The sequence below is a fragment of the Megalopta genalis genome, chromosome 7 (assembly GCF_051020955.1).
Source record: "Megalopta genalis isolate 19385.01 chromosome 7, iyMegGena1_principal, whole genome shotgun sequence".
Lineage (NCBI taxonomy): Eukaryota > Metazoa > Arthropoda > Insecta > Hymenoptera > Halictidae > Megalopta > Megalopta genalis.
In genome coordinates this window covers 8,685,653-8,706,849 of record NC_135019.1, presented here as the reverse complement: position 1 = coordinate 8,706,849, position 21,197 = coordinate 8,685,653, and the positions used below count along the sequence as shown (strand labels likewise).

The window sequence follows — 21,197 nt, the reverse complement described above, 5'->3', positions numbered from 1 at the left end:
CGAGCGCGAGCTATGGGTGTCTAAATCGCGATAGTGCGTGGGTGGTACCTCGATCAGCGTTTGTTTTTGTTCGTTCTCTCCGCTGGATTGTTCCCTCCCGGAGTAACACGAGATTCGATTTTCGCGACCGTTGATTGCGCGCGTTGGCCAACTCGCCGGAATCACCGAGTCGGCGCTGAATTGGCTCGTTTAATTAAATCTAATTAATTCGTGTCACGGGCGGCCGTGACGCGGACGGTTCCCCGAGCGTCACGATCCCGGGGAAACGAGATCAATCGGACGGCTCAAGGTCGTTTCCCGTTAGAGATCGATGCTGCACGCGTCCTTGAATTATTCAACGTTTTTTTTTCAGTCCCGACGCCGTCCGATTTTTTTTAACGAGCCGACAATCTTTCCGCGACACGCCGAGCTGCTTCCGCGTCTTGGGGATCGACATTCTGCAAAATTTTAACCGTTCAAATCGTTTGCGATTCGCACATTTCGATCGGTGTTTCGAATCTTTGTCAATCGTGAGGCGTATCCAGAAGCCACCATTTTGATACGATCAGGTCGTGGTTAGAAAAAAATGTACATTTCTGAACGCGAGAAATGTGAAATTGGCAGTCATTTATCGGCAAGTTTGCGAAGCGTGCGACGAACATATTCAATGGTTGGAAGATGGATTTTAATGAAAATTTCGCGAAAAGAAAGCGCAATTTCAATGCATTTTCCGCTCGTAAAATACGATGAAAATGTCGTCAAAGAGAAGCTATTAATTCTCTAAAAACCATGCTATGTGTTACAATTTTAGCACTGAAACTACCGAGATTAATGCATATTGTTTTATAACAATATTTAATTCGATTAAACTTTGTACGATTTCTATAATAATGTATGCCTGAAAAGATTATAAAAAGAAAGCTTTTTTATAATATGAGAAATTGTAAAAGGAAAAATCACAGAAACCAGCAATTTTGACTGATTTGATAGTTCTACTGTTAAACAATTGTATGTATGTATAATTGTATAATTGTAAAATGAATTCGAGGCTCTTTACGTGAAATACAAATACGTGTTAAGATTTATATTATGAAATTCACATTAAGATACTGTATAAGAAAAATATACATTCTTTCAATAAATAATCAGAGCTTACTTTCCGGACACGTCTCGCAACAGTTCGCGAACGATTCTAGGTCTGGGTGTCTAAAATTTTGCGAAGAGTGCACCAATGAAACGCGGAGCGGACCCAGCGAGTTTGAAAAAGATTGACGAGCACGTGGCGAAACGGGCAGCGATTTGCCGCGAACGGAGCGCAAATGGTCGCGTTTGGGCGACGCGGATAAACTGATGATGCGGCGTGACGTCATCGCGCCAAAACGGATTACGCGCGCCGGGATTTTCCCCGGGGCGAGTTCCCGGCGTCGCGTCGGAACGCGAATTATGAATTATTAAAAAAAAAAAGAAAAAAAACAGAAAAATGAAGAAAAATGAAGCGGCCCGATTTTTCGGGCGCGCGAATCGGATCACGCTGTTGACCCGCCGCGGCCGGTCCGCCGTAAAGCAATTTGCCGGCGGATTAATTCGGACGCGATTGCCTCTCGCCCGCGCCGAGACTCGAATTCGCAATTTCCTGGGGATTTTTATTTGAATGCCCGGCGAGACGGTAATGGGCGGAGAGGTCTCTGAACGTCGCGCAACGGGCCGCGGGATTTTTCATTTCGGGGAAGCGGAACGCGAACGCCTTTACGCGAACGCGGAGAATTGCCGCCGAGGGAATTGCAAAAGCTGAAACTTTCTGCCGTTGGTCTGGCGGAAACAAATGTCGGATATTAACTCCCAGATCTCGTGACCCCTTGATTACATAACGTGGACATTTACGGATACGGTTCCGTCGTGTTCATGATATCGTTTGTCTATGCGGGCACGAATTCACTGAAAGAAAGTACAAGTTCGGTTAGCGGCGAATGATCGGGCAGCACGAAACGGCCGATCGGGCTGGTTTCCATGCAATTTTCAACGAGGCTTCGTTTGATAATTAGTAGAACGGCGGCCGAGGGGAGGGCGTTGGGAAACGCGGGGCCGGAACCCTCGCCCTCCCTTCGCGAAATGAGAAAGATTCAATTAAAAAGAATTAGTGGACAGAGCAGAGTGGACGGCCTTAAAGGGGAGTCGATGGAGAGTGCGGGAGTAGAGTAAATATTGTATCGTGAGGAGGGTGTGCAAGCAGAGGGCGAAAGTAAATAAACGAGGAGTAAAAGGAACGCTAAGTAAGTGGAGAATAAAAAGGAGTGGAGAGAGAGAGAGAGAGAGAGAGAGAGAGAAATTCAGCCGAGTATGCAAAGAATGTAGCAAGTATGGAAATCAGGGAAAGTAGGTTAACGAAAAGATTGTAAGAAAGAGAAAAATATCGAAATGTGCATCGATAGTAGACGATAGAAAGAGAAGAGCAGAAAAGTGTAGAATCGAAAGCAAACGAGCAAGTGGATAAAAAGTATATATAAAGTATATATAAAGTATAAATATAAGTATAAAGAGAAAAGAAATGCAAGAGCAGAAGAGAACTAGAATACAAAGAAGGGAGATGAAATAGCGGAACGGGAGGTACGGTAAGTTCTCCCTAATTTTTCTTCAGTCTGTAGACAAAAGTGGACAATTTGAGGAGTGGAGATACGACTCGAATTTTATAGTCGCCGAGTGTCAACGATTATAAAAACGAGGTGCAAGCCTCGAATAATCTTTCCAAATTATTCCAAATTATATCCATTTTTGTTTACACAAACTGAGGGAAAATTCGGAAGAATTCACTGTACACGACTGAACAGCCGAAAAACGTAGGAGCGACGTCGAGATAATGATATCGTTGCACCGACTCCCCGCCGAAAGCCCAGCCACTCTGCGCCGGGCTGGTAATAAATTCTAGTATCGAACAAATCCGTCGAGCACGAATCGTGTCTGTGGGTCGTGAAGTGGTTCGCATTCAAACAAGTCCAAGAAACAAGAGGTGTGGAGGAGGAACAGTGCCAAGAAACGAGTAACAGAGAGCCGATCAACAACATGTCCCAAAAAAGAACGACTAATCCGAGAACTTGCAGGCTTTCACGATCAATTCGGTATCGACTGGCATAATTGGTGACAAAGAATGTGGGTGATTGGGTGGGTGGAGGTAGGGGGCGTAACCATGAAAGAAAAAGAAGATAAGTAAACAGTTATCACGGCTGGGCCTTACCTTGGACGGGCGAGAACTGTTTCTACGGGAAGAGAACCACACGGAACAGGTGCCGACAGTGTTTATAGTACAAAATTTACAATGTTATGTACAGTACACGCAGTCCTGCCGGCTTGCTAATATCCGGGGAGGAATATTTCCAGTCGAACGGGGGAACTCGCGACGTCAGCATCCGTGATCTTGTGATTCGAGGCTCGTCGAATGCTTTCAAACGTTCTACGATACGATTCAAATACGTGTGTACGTTACGGAGCCTTCCAATTTAATCGAAAACTCGTTCTATAATTCGAGTAGAACCTGTTTATCTCCAAGATTATTCTACGAGGTACAGTAATGTCTCTCTAATCGACGCTCAGTCCACAAAAATTGACAATTTAGGGAGAAGAGAGACGATTATTCGATCCTTGCGGTTCATTTTTACAAAAACAAGCTGCAAGGCTCGAATAATGGTATCTCCTCTTCCCAAATTGTCCATTATCGTGGACAAAATCTGAGCGTCAGTTAGGGAGACATTACTGTATAATAAATTCTCTCTAAATTGTCCCTCGGTTTGTAAACGAAAATGGATACAATTCGAGAAGAGTCGACTAATCGGTGACCATAAAATCGAGCCGCGAGACTCGAATAACCGTATCTCCTCTTCCCAAATTGTCCACTTTCGTTTACAAGACAATTTAGAGAGAATTTACTGTACATCGAAGGCAGGGATAGCTCGTCAAACATCTGCAAACGTTCCACGGAACAGCGTCGAGTTTCGGGAGCGCGCGTTAAATCCGCGTTTCAGCGACACGCTATTCCCAGGAACGAAAACTGCATTTCCTAAGCCCGTGACGCCATCGCCGGAAGCCGGTGGTCGCTGCAGAGCCGATCGAGGCGGCGTCTAACCAACGGCGAAGTGCTCGTGGATGCTAACGTCGCGTCGTTTCGCCGGCAACGAGCAATTAACAGGGCCGCTACGGGCCGGCCGTAAAAATTGACAAACGACAGCCTGTCTCGCCGCGACGTTTACAGCCCGGTTTCCCCATTGGCAACTTACCTGTTGAACGGTAATTAATTTCACGATGCTGCCGAGCGACGTCGATGGGACAGAGATCGCGGCGGGTTCGTGGAAGCGAGGCCGATAATTACGGCCTAGTCGAACCGCTCGAAAATAATCGGAAAGGTGGTTTCTGGACCGGCCTCCCGCCCCTCCGCCGGAACACGTGCACTCGTCGCTCCGTTATCGTGCCGATCGATTAATCATAATACCGCTGGCTGTAAACGAGGCGGATCGACAGACTGCTACCTCCGATTAATCCTCTCGGCTCTTCGCCGGGCCTAACTTCCTCTGGAATAATTAATTCTCCGGGAACAATGGGGCGGGGGGCGCGGAGGAGGCCTCGAATTTCAACGTGACACGTGTTTTCTTTCGATCGCGATCGATCGGCCGGCTAGCCACTCTGATTAATTATCGTCGGACTGTTGCTCGCTCTTCGGTAATCCATGGAAGCGGCCGCTGTTGCTCGCCTGGGAATTTATTATTAACGAACGATCTAATCGGCGGCGGAAAATTCGCCAAATTGGTATAAATGACGAACGAGGATACGTTTGTACGGATCAAGGACAGAGATTTTTATAGGTAGATCGTGTTCCAATTTCAGGCTAGGCATACGCGAGACCCGAATGGGCTTGCGTAATTTTCTGATTCGATACAATCGTGGATCGTTGAGTTATTTAATTATAACGGGGTCAATTTAAATTATAGGGTCAAAGAAGCCAAGGAAGTATTAATATTTAGGAGACACCGCTTCCAGTGGTTACTCAGGGCAGATCGGAGCTTTCCAGTTTCATTTTTCAATAATTTCGACACCCGTTGAATTCGTTTGCCCCTCCTCCACAATCTCTTCGACGTCGCAATCCTTCGACGAACCGCTCTTGTTCATGGAACGGCGCAACGAAATGTACACAGACAACACGATTCACACGAGATTATGTACAACAGACGTGTTTAATCGAGCCGACTATTTATATGTATTTATATATATGCATGTATATATTTATACGTATAGTGTTTTATATATATATAACGAACCAATCAATCAGTTTCCAATAACGATCAAACGGAGCAAAACTCGGGAACAATAACCAACACCGATGCCCAAAAATAGAACCCGAGCGGCCTGAATATCGAGTAGGTGCAAGCGACGTCGCACAACTTTTCACTGATTCGTACCTCGTAAACTTATAAATCTCGTTCTCTGATTTATCGCGCGACCGGTCCGCGCGATTCCCAGCGAATCAATCAGCGGGAAATTCTGCCGAGAATTCCTGCGCGGCCGAACAATGTCCTATCAATCAAATATTCGGTCCGATCGGCGCCGGCACTTTGTAATTCTCGCGTGCCACCCAACTCTTTCCCCCCTTTTTCGCTATCGAGAAACAAAATTTAGAGCTCGCATTGAATAAATGTCACCGAGACCTTCGAAAGCAATTCGCGATTCGTTGACACCTCGGTGCCGGCTGCCTCGGCCGCTTCTCTTTCCTATTTCTCAAACATTCACAAAACCGACAAGCGATGCTTCCGCCAAAAATGTCTCGCAATCCGAAAGTGGCGGGTTCCTCGGGTCATTTGAAGCAACTTTTTCCTTTACAAAAATGTTCTCCGACGCACCGTTAACGAGTTATTAACGAAAAACCGTGACCAATGAGAGGCGAGCTCGACTGGCGAATGCCAGCTAGGCTGACGCGAGGCGGCCGAGCCAACAGCGCCAGCGGTCGAGCGGGCGAATCCCAGCTCGGCTGGCGCGAGGCGACCGAGCCAATGAGCGGAACTAGGCTTCGTGCGCTGGTTGGCTGGGCCGCCTCGCGTCAGCCGTACTCGATTCTTATTGGTCACTGTTTTTCGTTAATAACTCGTTAACGGTGCCTCGGAGAAAATTGTTGTAAAGGAAGAAGTTGCTTCAAATGACCCGAGAAACCCGCCACTTTCGGATTGCGAGACATTTTTAGGACACCCTGTATATCCAACATTCCAATCTATAGAATACGAACAAAACAACAGCGGAGATATCCCCAAGTACGAATTTCCCCGAAATTATGACCGCAAGCACTAATTAAAACAGCAGCGATTCGAGGCGATAGTTCGAGACTCGCTTGCACCGTCGACGTTTCAACCCTCGTTTCCAGGGTACAGAGCGTTGCACGGGGTTTCGTGGGCCCTGCAACAGGGGGGTGGGGTCACGTTGAAAAGAACAAGAGGGTGGTGTGGATGGTTCCGAAGAAGATGGTGCTCTGGTTACTGGGCCGGCAACGGCAAGTGAGTTGACGGAGAACGTATTCGGACGGACACTTAAGATTTCAATTTTGTTCTCTTGCCTGGCTGATCTGAAGCGGATTCTCCACTACAGGCTCCAGGTGTTCCTTCGGCTATGCGTTATTCATGAAATCAACTCGTGTTATACGTATATTATGAATGCGCAGTTATGTGGATGTCGGGGGAGTTTGTCGATCGGGTCGGCGCACGCGACGTTACTCTTATCCCGCGTGTTACCCGTCGACCGGATACGAAACCGATAACGAGCTATTGGGGGTGAGGGGGAGGGGGTGAAGGAGGGTTCGAGTTCGTAGCTCGACTCGCGACACCATCGAGTCACCTTTCTCCGACGCGTTTGTTCCGGCTAATCGACCGGCGACGTTGCGGCGTTGCGAGCCGTTTACCACGCGACGCGCACCATCGGCGAGCTTTCGATGCTTGTGCGCAGTGTGTGTTTCGGAACTCGATTCCGCGAGTACTTGGGGACATCCGAACGAAGAGGACGAAGCTCCGCGAACGGATCTGCGAGGGAATTTCAAAACTGCGCGAAGCTGCTGGGCTCTGAAACGAAATTGGGGGACCCTAATTCTTTCTGTCGCGCGTCACCGCTTGAATACGTCACTCGTTTGATAACGAGCTATGAGGATGGGGGAGGGAGGGTTCGAGTTCGTAGCTCGACTCGCGACACCATCTAGTCACCTTTCTCCGACGCGTTTGTTCCGGCTAATCGACCGGCGACGTTGCGGCGTTGCGAGCCGTTTACCACGCGACGCGCATCACCAGCGAGCTTTCGATGCTTACGCGCGGCGCGTGTTTCGGGATTCGACTCCGTGATTGTTTAGAGACATCCGAACGAAGAGGAAGGAGCTCCGCGAACGGATCTGCGAGGGAATTTGAAAACTGCGCGAAGCTGCTGGGCTCTGAAACGAAATTGGGGGACCCTGATTCTTTCTGTCGCGCGTCATCGTTTGAAACTTCAAGCATGCCAGAATGATTCGGCTCGTTTATATCATCTGCTGGGTCCGTGCGCGCTGTTTTGTTGGATCATCGTTAAAATAACCGCGGATAGATCGACGCAATCCTTCCAGACGCCCCTCCGTAGCTTCCGGAGGACCCTCGAACGCGATTATCGAAACGAGAGCTGCCACGGGGTCCTCCTAAATCGCATGATTTGTCGATGCCTGGCACGAAGAACAAAGTGGCCCGATAGGAGGCCGCCTTCTCGGCTGGCACAACCCGCGCCAATTACCGCGGACGATCAAAGAAAACCAGGCCGACAGCGAACGTCGTCGATCTTCTCGAAACACGCTGACTTTATGTAACGGGATATGAAAAACGTACTCACGTGTCGATCTGTCTGAGCGAAGACCAGGCTCGAATGCCGGGGAGAACGTATCTCCACGAGCACGAACGGGAGAACGACAGCTGCCGCGCTGGGTGTTGAAATTCCGAAACGATACCGCCGTGCACCGAATTCCCATAGAAAGTTTCATTCGGAGAGAAAGAGAGAGGGAGAGAGAGAGAGGGAGAGGAAGAGAGAGAGGAAGGGAGAGAGGAATAGAGAGAGGAAGAGAGAGGAAGAGAGAGAGGAAAAGAAAGAGGAAGAGAGAGAGGAAGAGAGACACGTGTCCGTCAGATACGGAAACGTCGGCCAGGGACGTTTATTTGACTTTAAACGCTTCCGGCAGCTCGCATTAGCCAGCTGCGGGAACCTCGCAGCTCTTTAAGCGGTTCCGATAAGTTAATTGCTACCCTCTATCCTTCGATCATCCCCGCAGGACGCCGCTGATAACGAATCTCGAGGGTTATCGATTCGCTCGCCGCGATTCGAAAGCTCGGCTAGATGCGACCGGGCCGGCTGGGTGATTAATTAACCCTTTCGTTGGCTGATCGTCCGACAACCGAGCGAAGCCCTTTGTTTGTACTTCCGCGGCCACGGAAAATAAATAGGGAAACGCCGCGAAATTTGAATCGGTTCAGCTAGACTCGGAGAGACAGTGATTGCCGTTGCATCGGATAAAATTGATGCGGGCTAGGCGAGTGATTAACCCTTTGCACTCGAAATCATTTTAACTCTAAATCGAAGATAGTTTTCCGACTTACAATATTTCTATTTTAAATGAATTATTGTTGGAGCATTTTATGCGTATCAAATTACCTAAAAATTTATTTTCGAATATTGAAATAGAGAACAATGATTGATATCATACATAATTTATTCGTCAATTTTTTCAACATATTTTAATTAAATTGGTTAAGATTTTACACTTGTAGATACGCTGATTTTTCTATAGACTTTATTGAATTTTTTTTTTATTTTCTCATGCATCATACAGCAATTATACGTTCCACAGTTTTTTAATATTGACTTCGGAACCTGATGTAAGAGTTTTTAGTGATGCCACAGAGTCACCACTCGAGTGCAAAGGGTCAATCGACTGCGGATTTTATGCGTTCGTCGGAAAAATACAATACAAAAATAAATCGAATAAATGAAATACAACTACGAGTATCTAATTTTTAACTATTAATTTAGATCTTCGCGTGTTTCGATAAAGTCTATAGAAAAATCAGCGTATCTACAAGGGTAAAATCTTAACCAATGTAATTAAAATATGTTGAAAAAAAATTGACAAATAAATTATGTATGATATCAATCATTGATCTCTATTTCAATATTCGGAAATAAATTTTTAGGTAACTCCTGTGACTTGCAACTAATATAAAAGACTTTCATATTTGATCTTATTTCTGTTTTTATTTGCCCGGAAAATAAGTCAGAAACCGCTCTGAATTTCATGCAGGCTGATCTATGTAGTTGGAGAAACAATTTCGCGGGGAAACCCAGCGATAGCTGCGATTTTCGTTGCGACGGTGTGGATAACGAGGAGCGAAATTGACGTGTAAACGAAAGGATTCGAGTTCGAGACGCCGAATTCGGCGGCGGTGTCCGTGTCTCTCCTTTGAGGCGTCGAAAGTTTCCAGCGGGTTCGTCCGCTCTAAACGGTAGCGTTTTCTCCCTCTCTCGAGAAAGGTTTTTCAAGATTTTCGCGGGAAGTCGTTAAGCCGGGAACTCTCGAGCTCTCGGAGTTCTTCACTTGACGAAAATTTGCCGGGACTCCAGAGCTACCTCGAGCGGACTCGAAAAAGCGAGAGCAAGGAAAAAAGCTGAGGATAAAAAGGAAGGAAGGTAGAGGGGGAAATGTTCTCTAGTTCTCTCTCTCTCTCTCTCTCTCTCTCTCCTACCCCTCTCTCTCTCTTTCTCTCTCTCTCTCTCTCTCTCTCTCTCTCTCTCTCTTTTTCTCTCGAGTCAACCGTACGCGTGCCGGCGAAATTGAGAAGTTCTCGTAAACTTTCGAAACGTTGAACCGATTTCAGGAACACTTACTCCGCCCGAAGAAATATTTCAACACTTCGCCCCCCGGCCGAACGTTTCCGCGACTTGTGCTTTCGAGCTTTCGATCACCGTCGATTCGCATAATCCAGCGAATCTACCCTCGTCCGATCGCGAAAACCTTAGACCAGTTCGCAGGCTCGCTTCGAAAGACGCGACTTCCCAGCGAAAGTGAAACCCTGTTTCAGAAGACCGTCGGCTTACGCGCGATCCTTCGGGATTACGCGGTCGGTACCTGTTTGACCCCGTTAGAAATTAATTGAACTGCTCTACGGATTACTCTCGGACACTGAAACAGTGAAAAATTATTATTCCGTCTACGAACTTGCTCCGTATCGACGCGATGAAAATTCGGAGACACGGAAGTGTTCGCGGAACCGTTTCTCATTCTGGTGCAGACACGCGGAAGATAATTCTGAATTATGTTCACTGCAAAGTGACGCATAAAACACTGTCCGGGAACAATGAACATGCTTCAGGATTAAATCGTGCGCGTGTGTACGCTGAGCTGAAAACTGAGAACAGATTCCGCGAACGCCACCGTGCCTTCCAAGTGGAATTTTCAGCGAACCGAAGCTGTTTTAGCAGAAGGAGTTCATCCCAGAAGAAGACTAAGACAGGCTAATCGCAAGCTCATCGTATTCCAGCGCAAGCTCGATCCGTGATCGTGTGCACAGTGTTCTCGGGAATGACAGAGGGACGTTATCGACTCCCTTGACTAGCAATTTTAGCAACCTCAAGCAATTTTATACAAAAGATCACACTCTGAAACAAAATCCTGACATGGTAATTAATCTTCGGGTAAGCTCGATTCACGACTAACTTGTGTAAGCGAGCAGCGACCTTGGGAGCAAAGAAAGGACCCTTTCGCGTCTTCGAAACAGCACCGTCAGCTGTCCTATGGACAAATAGACTCCTGGGCCAAAGTTTCCTACAGAGTTGGGCATTATTCGGATTGTTTCCTTTTAGTAGAATGTTTCGTTCGAATAATTCATTTATTTATTCAATCTAATTTATTTGATTTATGAATTATTCTATCCATTTATTCCAAACATTCTTTATTCGAATTATTCGTTATTCGCATTATTCTTTATTCGAATTATTCGTTATTCGAGTAATTCGTTATTCGAATTATTCGTTATTCGAGTAATTCGTTATTCGAATAATTCGTTATTCGAACAATTCGTTATTCGAATAATTCGAATTCGTTACTCGAATAATTCGAAAAAGTAATTTGAGAAAAGAAATCGATAAAAACTATATTCTAAAACACTATTTTCTATCATATTTATTCAAATCAATTATTTTGATTCCAGAACAAATAAAATTGGTTTTCGAATAAAATATTGGAACAAAATTTTGATTCGATTGAATACTCGAATAAACTTTTAACCAGATCAATGTGTACGTCCGACCGGATATTCAATCGATATTATCGAATGAAATTTCAATCGTTCAGTCATTATCTTTCGTCCGTGGTCCGAATAAAAGTTCGCCCAACTCTGATCTCCCGGAGGAGCCAAATGAAGTTCTCGCGAGCCGGTTCCAGGATCGAGCACCGTTCCGCTGAAACTCTGTGAAACCGACTGTGGGAATACCGGACGCAATATCGGTGCAGATTTCACGGTCCAGACGGCAGCGAGGTCAAACAGTGAGCAGACAGCGTGGGTGTCGGCTGATTACGAGGTGTGGAAGCTCAGCGGGTGTCTTCAGCTTGGAACAAAAGCTCGGAGGAGGCCTCGAAACCCCTGGTGCTCGCGCCAACCGGTGCACGACACGTGTAGGGAACGTGCACACACGAACGAAGAAAGCCGACAATAAGTGTGTACATATATCTGTGCGCCACGTTCGGCCGGCGTACACGTGTGCGCTCGTATATACCTGGTGGATGTACCTAAGGTCAAGGCGACACGTTGCCGTACAATTTTCTAGTCGATAACCGTGCAAGGATGACTGTACGCCCGTATGAATATCCAACGGACTGCGGTCTAACCGGGTCGGACTCGTTTCCGCGTCGTTCCGCGCCGGAAGCGAGCCCGCTTCGCGGTCCTCGACGCCCGGCTAGGCCCGAGGACCAAACGCTATCCTCGCTAACACTTCTCTTCCGGGATCGGGACGCGGGCGTCGTCGAGCGTCTGCTGCGTCGTCGTGTGGGGGATCTCGAACGTGATCTGTCCGGCGTCCACCTGCACGGAGAACCCATCGATTCGTGATTCGCACCACCTCGCTACCCTCGCTTCGCGGGTCGTCGGACTTTGGAAAGCTCGATCGTCGACCGGTTTTCTTTTTCGAAGCAGCCGCCAGTCGCCGCTGGCTGCTCTAACAGGCTCGCATGATACCTGTGAAACTCGCGGGAACAGCGGAATTTAGCTCGGGTCGAAGCTAATTCGCGGTTTCTAGGCAGTCGATGCACTGCGGACGGTTCGTTCGTCTATATCGAGGCTCGGAACGCTTCGGCACGCAACATTGAAACAGCCGGGGCTACGCCTCCCCACTCCCGTCGCGCGTCTCCCTCCCCGCGGTCGCCTCCTCCGGCACGGAGCGTCTCAGGCGCGCGTGCCTGTTGCTTTCTATTATGTGCGCAGCATTGTGCGCGATCAGCTGGGAGCGAGATGCGCGGCGGAGCTCGGGAGGCGCAGTTGATAAGCAATGTTGCGTGCCGAAGCGTTCCGAGCACTGGTCTAAGTTATACCGGATGAAGTAAATATTTTGATCACTAGATTGTGTGCAGATTTTATACTTTCGTGGCACAATCGAGTAGTTGCAATTTAGAATAGAGTAGAAAGATTAAAAGAATTTTGAAGCATTAATATGCATTATTTTTGATCTATTCAAATTATTAAAAGAGAAAAGATTTTTCTGCTTTGTTTCTTTAATTCTTGCAACTGATGCAGGCAATTTTTATTTTGCAAGAAAGTTCGCAGTATAGTGATAACTTTCAATAGTTTACTTGTTTCTGACAATGCGAGGAAACGTAATAGTTGATGCATTTTTTGGATCGGAAAAGAAAGTGTTATGGTCATCGGACAATTTTTAATATGGATCTGTCTTTCGCGATTTTGGTACCATCGATGTTTAAATTTTTTATATCGAAAGCCATATGAAAGTCATGGTATTATATGTCTTGTTTGAAAAAAAATCGATTGGAATAAAATAGGGATTGCGTAATCTTGAGAGCAATTTTCTTGGGAAATCTTGAAAGCAGTATTTCTTTTTGATATTTAACCCTTCGGGAACGACAAGTTACAAAATTGATTATTAGATTGCGGATATTATTCATTTGTGACAGAAATGCATAGAAAAATATAAAACTATTATAAAACTATTATATTGTTACGTTAAGTTCAACTTATTACAATTACTCCAAGAGAAAAATATTTTGCACAAAGAATCAGATTATTGCTTACACAGAATCAGATTATTACATACTATTATTGATTATTATTATTAGAAACTATTATTAGATACTATATATGCTTTCAAGAGTTTCCGCATAGCTATGAAAAATATCAAAAGGTCCAAATCATCGTTGAATTACGGTAATATCTGTAACATTGTAAAACAACGATTCTATGGAAATAAATCAACAGATATACGTCGTCCTCAAAGGGTTAAAGAAATGCTTGAAGAACGAATACGAAAGTATCGTCGAGAACCAGTGAAATATTCAAAGTGATTAAATTATTGCACTGACCCAGTATAGATAAATCATGTCTAGAATAATATTTGTAATTACTTTGTACCGGTGATGATAAATCGAGTTATTTCCTCGCGTGTTTCATCGTAGCTCAATCAGACTCTGCTCGAAATTAGGTCACTTTTCTCTAAATTATCTAGATTTTTCTCTTTATCAATTTGATTTTCGAACGTCAGCTTCAGTGGAATCGAACGAGGCCGCTGGTAGAACGCTCGTTATTGGTTCTAGATTAACTCGTCGTTCGTGCACGATTGTATTCAAATTTTTGTTGTCGTTGTATTTAATTATATCGGAACGTTCGTGCCATCTAGATTTCCATCGGCATTGCAGTTTTCACGAAATAAATGACGAAATAAATGACGAAATAAATGACTACAGATCGTTATTAAAGCTGACGATTCTGGCACTGATTAGATTTACGAATTTTTCCGGAGCAGACTTCGCGATGCGATTAATCAATTGTCGGTCGACGGTATTCGCCGAGAAACGGTGAATCGAGTGATACGTTTCTAGCAACGGATTAAAATTCGCCGAGAATTAATTGGCTCCGCGTCGGTATTTATAGAGAAGATATATTAAATGATTCGCGTTTCGGTCTTCTTCCGATACGCCGGAACGAACGTTCCGACTATTTTAACGCGTACCTCGTGCACGAGCACTCGGAACCGAGTGAAAGCGAACGGCAACGCGATCCGGAACGATTTATTCCGCGATGAATATAATTACACGCCGTTTAATTTAGATCGCTATAGAAATCGCGATCTAATCGTGTGACACTATTATGCCGAACTGCGAAAACCGGTTAGAATTAGAGAACATGAATTATAAACGATTCTGTTCGAATTATTGTTTAATTATTTAACCGGTACCACGGTCCGACGAAATTAATAATTCGTCCGTTTTAACGGCACCCGGCTGCGAACACGTGGCAACGATCCGAAGTGATTTCGTGAACGGTGTTATCGCTTCGCGCGAACGGCCGCGGACGAGAAGAGTTCGAATTAGAACTTACGACTTTGTAAACAGTCGACGGAAATCGGCGCGGATATCTTTAGCTGTCCGTAAAAAATAGGACGAGAGGAAACTTTCTTACCAGAGATCCTCTTCGAAATAATCTAACGAGCCTACCACACAAGTGCAGAAGAGAACTAACTACGGATTCGAGAACTGTTCAACCATTAACCGGACTGCCAATTACCGGCAGTTGTTGCTTCAATAAATATTTCACATTTCCAAATTAGATAAGCGCTTTTCTTTAGCTTGTAAACAAGAATGGACAATTTCGGAAGATTATTCGAGCCTCGCGGCTCATTTTCATAGTTGCAGATCGTCGACAATTATAAAACCGAGGTGCAAGGCTCGAATAATCCTCTTCGCAAATTGTCGATTTCTTGTCTATAAGCTCAAGGAAAATTAGGAAGAATTTACTATAATTTACGTTGAAACATCGCGTATTTGGCGAGTCGATTGAGGAGAGATTACGAGAATTTAAAAGTGATGATATTAAAACGTGTACAGCAATGTCTCCCTAATTGACGCTCAGATTGTCCATAAAAATGAACAATTTGGGAAGAGGAGCCTTGCAACTCGTTTTTATAGTTACCGATTTTCAACAGTTATAAAAACGAGCCGCAAAGCTCGAATAATCCTCTTCGCAAATTGTCGATTTCTTGTCTATAAGTTCAAGGAAAATTAGGAAGAATTTACTGTAATTTACGTTGAAACATCGCGTATTTGGCGAGACGGTTGAGCAGAGATTACGAGAATTTCAAAATAATTATATTAATACGTGTACAGTAATGTCTCCCTAATTGACGCTCAGATTGTCCATAAAAATGGACAATTTGGGAAGAGGAGCCTTGCGACTCGTTTTTATAGTTACCGATTTTCAACAGTTATAAAAACAAGCTGCAAAGCTCGAATAATCCTCTTCGCAAATTGTCGATTTCTTGTCTATAAGCTCAAGGAAAATTAGGAAGAATTTACTGTAATTTACGTTGAAACATCGCGTATTTGACGAGTCGATTGAGCAGAGATTGCGAGAATTTAAAAGTAATGACATTAAAACGTGTACAGTAATGTCTCCCTAATTGACGCTCAGATAGTCTACAAAAATGAACAATTTGGGAAGAGGAGCCTTGCGAATTCGAGCCTTGCGATTCGTTTTTATAGTTATCGATTTTTAACAGTTATAAAAACGAGCTGCAAGGCTCGAATTCGCAAGGCTCCTCTTCCCAAATTGTCCATTTTTGTGGGCAATCTGAACGTCAGTTAGAGAGACATTATTACAGTATATTAATGCAGACTGATTTAAAGTTGCGCGGATCCGCCGCGACCATCGTAATCCGGTTAACATTTTAACCCATTGATTGCCACGCAAATTTAGCGCGTCTTGCCCTGGGTGCCACGGTTTTATTTGAAAGAAAAAAAAAAACATGAAGTTTTACAAAATATAATAATATTAAGTTACTGATATAATATTGCAATGGCATTTACAGTATTTTTTATTGATAATCAATACGTTCTCTACACTATATACATTTTTCATTCATCCTTTTCTTCTAATAGTTCCTAACTCAAATAGCCATTTGTAGCCAATCTAAACTCGCAGCACCCACTACGAGATAATCTCGTAGCTGGCAGTTTTGGTGCAGACGCTTACTACGAGATATCTCGTAGTTGGCAGTCGATGGGTTAAGAAATTCTCGAGACTCCGAATTTTAACACTAAACCTATACCGCGGTCAAAATGACCGCTTTCTTGTTTTGCAATTCTGCAAAGTTCTCTTTCGTGGAAAACGCTCGAATAAGTTATATTATCGGAGCAAGTTTTACAATAAAAACTTTACAAATTCTAAATAAATTCGGTCTTCTCACTTTTGTGAAGCAGTACATGCTAGTAGCAGTACATTTAGTACTACAGTACACTTAGTATTACTGCTTGGCAGGTTTAGTGTTAACTATAAACGCTCTCGCTGTATTTATGATTTCGGACCGACCAATCTGTCTGTCCCCTTGTCGTCGAACCGGATAGAAATCGGTCGGAAACGAACGGCGAGTGCATCGGCTAACAAGCTCCGCACGGCGCGACTGCGCGCTATCGGCGTAAAATTTCGAAGCGCTGTGGTAGCGAGCGTGTACGTAAAAGCCTCGGAAAAAGCGAGCTTCCCGACGAGAGAATGGTCCCGTGCAGGCGTGACGGTGCACTTCTCCGTTCAGGGGTGTAAAGGAAGCTCGTTAAAGTTTCGTGACGGCGGATGGTGTGCGCGTGGTGACGGTACACGTCGCTGAAAATCAACAACTGATCAGAAACCGGACTCTCGTCCCGTGGTACCTTCGCATCTCCGGCATTTCTTTGATCGTCCCCTTGCACTTTTCCAGTATTCCCGGGGATAGTCGCTCCCGCCAATCGCAGTGTCTCCGGTTTTTATTTGCTTTCTCGATTTCCTGGCTCTAGGGGGTTCTCTACGGGTTCGTTAACTGCGTCGACCATAGAATCGCGAGGCGATCGATCGCGAATACACCATGAACCGGCGGCGAACGAGCCGCCGCGACGATTACGCGAGATCGTAATATACGTATATGTCGGGTCTCGGAAAGGACGCGTTCGATTAAAAAATCTCAGTTTCTTTATTTCCTTCAGACATCGTCTCGTTAAAGGATTTTTTTTCTTTTCTGGCTGTCGAGCTCTTTCTGTCGCAAAGAAGCGTCGCTGGGACAGATCGCTGGAATGTGTGTACGTGTGTGTGTGTGTATGTGTGTGTCCTGTGTGTGTCTATGTGTGCGCGCGTGTTTCGGTGCATGTGGTTGTTTCACTGTGTGCCTCTGTGTTTTGCGTGTCTCTCGAGTGGTGTGCGGTGTGTTGTACGAGCGAGAATGGCGGCGAGAACGCCTGGCTAAAAACGATCTGTGCCCCGCGGTTTCGTTGAAGGGCTCTCGCGCGAGCGGTTTTTGCCTGGACTAATTGAGAAAAAGGACACTCGGAGAAGCGTCCGCGAACCATCTCGAGGTTCGCGATCCGAGATCGTATCGGCGATCCACGCGGATCCGCGCGAAACCGCTTGGAACCTCTCGGAATCCTCCCCGCGAATTCCATCTTCCGATCGGGTTTCGTTTCTTAACCGCTTGGCTCATCGGATCGGCACGAATTCGCGAAAGCTATCTCGTATTAAACGTATCAGATCGCGAAGATTAATCGATGTAGGTAAATTACGATGTTTGAAACTGCACAAAACACAGCGAAATGAATTTGGACGATCTTTTTCGTTTCAGATTTATCGAAGTATTTTTAACAGGGCTGGGAGAAGGTAGATTTTTCTGAATTAATATATAAATTATAAATATTTTGATCATCTCGTGTAAAACAGAATTTGGCAAATAAACTCGTTTCGAAATAATAGTTATATATGGCATAGCATTTAAAATATATTTAACTACGTAATATCCATACGTTGACTACGATTTCAAAAATTTGATTTACCAAATCCTGTATTACGTGAGAAGATAAAAATATTTATAGTCTATTTACTATCTCAAAAATCTATTTTTCCTCAACCGTTATTTTTAATAATCTAATAACTTGTGAGAACTACAAAGCTCAATGATTGCTTCAAGCTCGATCAAATGCATCGAATTACAGTAAAATATTTTGCAGAGTGTCAAGAAATAGAAAATTAATGAATTATAATCTCTCGATTTGTACAATTTCACGCCGAGAAACGCAATTTTCCAGCTAAGTTCGCAACGTTCGAAACGAACGGAGAATTTAGTCGCAGCGGAACGCGAGAGAAGGATGAGCCAAAGGGTTAATTCTCGATTATTCCACGGGCTCGGATAAACTCGAGGGCCGAGGGATTGTCATAAGTCCGGATCCACGCGTCCGGATCCAGGTTACGTCAAAAACGGAATAAAACGCGAGCATCGTAAATCTATCGCGGATTTCGCGAAAGCGCGATCCTCCTCGAATTTATGTCGCTAACGCGCGCCGATTAATCGCGGCGTCGTTGCTTTATCAACCGATAAATCCCAGGGAGGAATGTTTAGACGACCGCGATCGTAAATCGCGATCGGGATGAACGCGCGATCAGCTTACAGCGATGGATCTCGATCGTCGCGATTATCGAAACCCTACCGCGCGGCCCGTGATTGCCTATCCTCGTTGCATCGAGACGCAGCATGCGCTCGAAAGCTGCAATATCGATAAGCTGCTCGAGTACTTGACACTATAATAATTTCTTGATCGCTTGGTGTTCCGAACAAAATTATTGAAAGGCTCCGTCCGAGCCCGTTCTAGTTGGGAATAATAAATATAAAAAAGACAAAAAATAAAATTTGTTATTTTCTCCTTAGAAAATTCAATCGATACAGAACGCTTTACGTTTCAATCGAATTTTTCCCATTGATCTTAGATCGGAAAACATTGGAAAGTCGAACGTGATTCCTCGTCCGAAAATTCGCGAATTGGAAATTCCAAGTCGACGCGGTTTTGACGCAACCTGGTCCGAAGAATCGATCCAATCGATAGATCGAAGATGAGCTCCTTGGCGAGTCTCTGTAGATTTTCCAAGGGTTCCGCGGGAGTCGCGCGATACTCCTATATGATTATGGGTTCCCGCGGTTCCAGTCTCGTTGGGCCTATCTACGGAGTAGGGTATCCTTAAAGCTACTGTTTTAGGGCCGAAAGCTCGCGTGATTCGTCGGCACCGTGACCCGCGGGACCCGGAACGGGTCTCCCGGATCTGCAGACGTGACCTCGCCGTGAATGATCGTGGGAAAACCGTGACTCGATCGATCGGTCGAGGAAACGATACACGAGCGAATACGTTGACCCTTCGAGTCTCGACACGTGCGATAAACCGGCACACTTTTTCAATTAAATTCGCTTCAGTACCTCGTCCAACTACCCTGTCGCCCACGTTACACTTCAAAATGCTCCATCACTTAACAAGCACCCTTCTATCGTGTTCATCAAATTGCTACGCCAGCGAAAAGATCGTTGGAAGATTCATTACCCCGCGGGGAAATTTATAATTTATTTAACAACGCGTAGCTTGTACAGCCGTTGTGTACGAACACAACGCGAGGTGGAATATTAAACGACGTCCGGCAGTCCGTTTCTAATAGGGTGCACCGCAAATTCACGAAGTTTCCTCTCGAAACAAAATTTCGTCACAGTTCGAAAGTTTCGTCGCCATTTCATTTGCATCAACACCAGGTACACGGAACGCTAAAAGCAGCTACTTTATGTTACTCGATAATAATAAGAAAAATATGTTCATTCGGACTTCCAGCGATTTTTATCGTAACGGATGCCTGAGGAAGTAACTTATCGAATTAATTCTACATAATTCGGACTTCCAGCGATTTTTATCGTAACGGATGCCTGAGGAAGTAACTTATCGAATTAATTCTACGTAAATGTGTGTTCACAACGACTACCGTGAACCTAGTGTTAAGCACAGATCCGTATTTTGGCACTGTTTTCAAACGAAATTATTTTTAGAAAGAAAAAGATGCGCAGTCTTCCGAAGCGACACAATGTGCTTTTAACCCCTCGACGCCGGCGCTATGTAAGGAAATCTAGTTTTGTGCAAAATAATTTATTGCAATTATTCCATATAATGATAAATAATGTCTTATAATTTACTATTAATATATTTATATGATAATAGAGTTACGTTATTGATATCAAATTAATGTCATAATGATAATATTGCCATAATGATAATGTTATTAATTATTAACGTTATTTTCGTGTCAATGTTTGAAGACTACAGATCCGTATTTCATACGTATGCCGTCGTCGAGGGTTCAGCACCCAGACTGCAATTGTAGACGTTTCAAAAATTTGCTTCTGACACACTGTCGCCGCCTATGGGCACCCAGTAAGCACATTTTTGACGGCTGCAATTGACCAGAAAATTTGACCAGAAATTATCATCAGAAACGAGCGTAACTAGCCGAAGGGTGAAAGGTCCAGGCAGAGCCTTCGCCGCTTTCATCGATTGAAATTAGAGCGTGAAATGGGCGACAGAAAGGACAGGTCGTGGATCGACTCCCTCGAGCGTCGACCGATGTCGCGGGTTCGATCGACAGTATCGCGACACTCCTCGACGTGCCGTGGACACAAGGTCAAGGGGACGAGCGTGTTCGACGGGGAACGAGCCCCTGCGATGGTATCGATCGGTTCGATTCGCAGGCTCGCGAACAGAACGCGGATGGAGTCCTCGCCGGCGAACGAGCGTCGCGGAAGGGGATGAAAGAAAGGAAGGAGAGGAGAGGCTCGGGGAGCCGTTGCAAAGGGACCGGGAGATGGATACGATCCCCCGTCCCGCCCCGACCCCCTTTCTCCTTTCCACTTTCGGAGATCCCTTTCAGCCCGCTTCGGCGAGACTTCGTTCCGCCCCGGGATTTCGCTTCTGTTCGCATCCGCGGCGTACGCCTCGGCTCGGCTCGGCTCGGCGCGGCTCGGCGCGCCGGGAACCGAGCTGAAGCCGAGGCGCGATGGCGGCCGAGGAGAACGAACGGGGCCGTTGATTAATTTGTGCGATCGGACGAGAGAAAGGCGGGCACACGAGCTCGGGCCTCCGGATCCGATGCGCGCGACG

The 21,197-nt window shown here is 45.4% G+C and overlaps 1 protein-coding gene across 10 annotated transcripts in view; it reads right to left on the bottom strand.

Moving 5' to 3' along the window:
• The window catches only part of Shal (potassium voltage-gated channel protein Shal), a 263,748-nt gene that overhangs the window by 39,080 nt on the left and 203,471 nt on the right, over window positions 1-21,197 (bottom strand). The window contains exons 5-6 of one of the 10 annotated variants that reach the window (XM_076523687.1): window positions 16,590-16,877; window positions 11,789-12,080 (exon numbers count right to left, since the gene is read on the bottom strand). The exons of 5 other annotated variants lie outside the window; for them this stretch is intronic. In XM_076523687.1, coding sequence (XP_076379802.1) covers window positions 16,806-16,877 — 72 coding nt within the window. In that variant the 3' untranslated portion in view covers window positions 11,789-12,080; window positions 16,590-16,805. Of the gene's footprint in view, window positions 1-6,562; window positions 6,614-9,822; window positions 10,184-11,775; window positions 12,081-16,589; window positions 16,878-21,197 lie in introns of those variants that run through there. 4 more of the 10 variants (XM_076523686.1, XM_076523685.1, XM_076523684.1 and 1 more) reach the window with 4 other exon arrangements.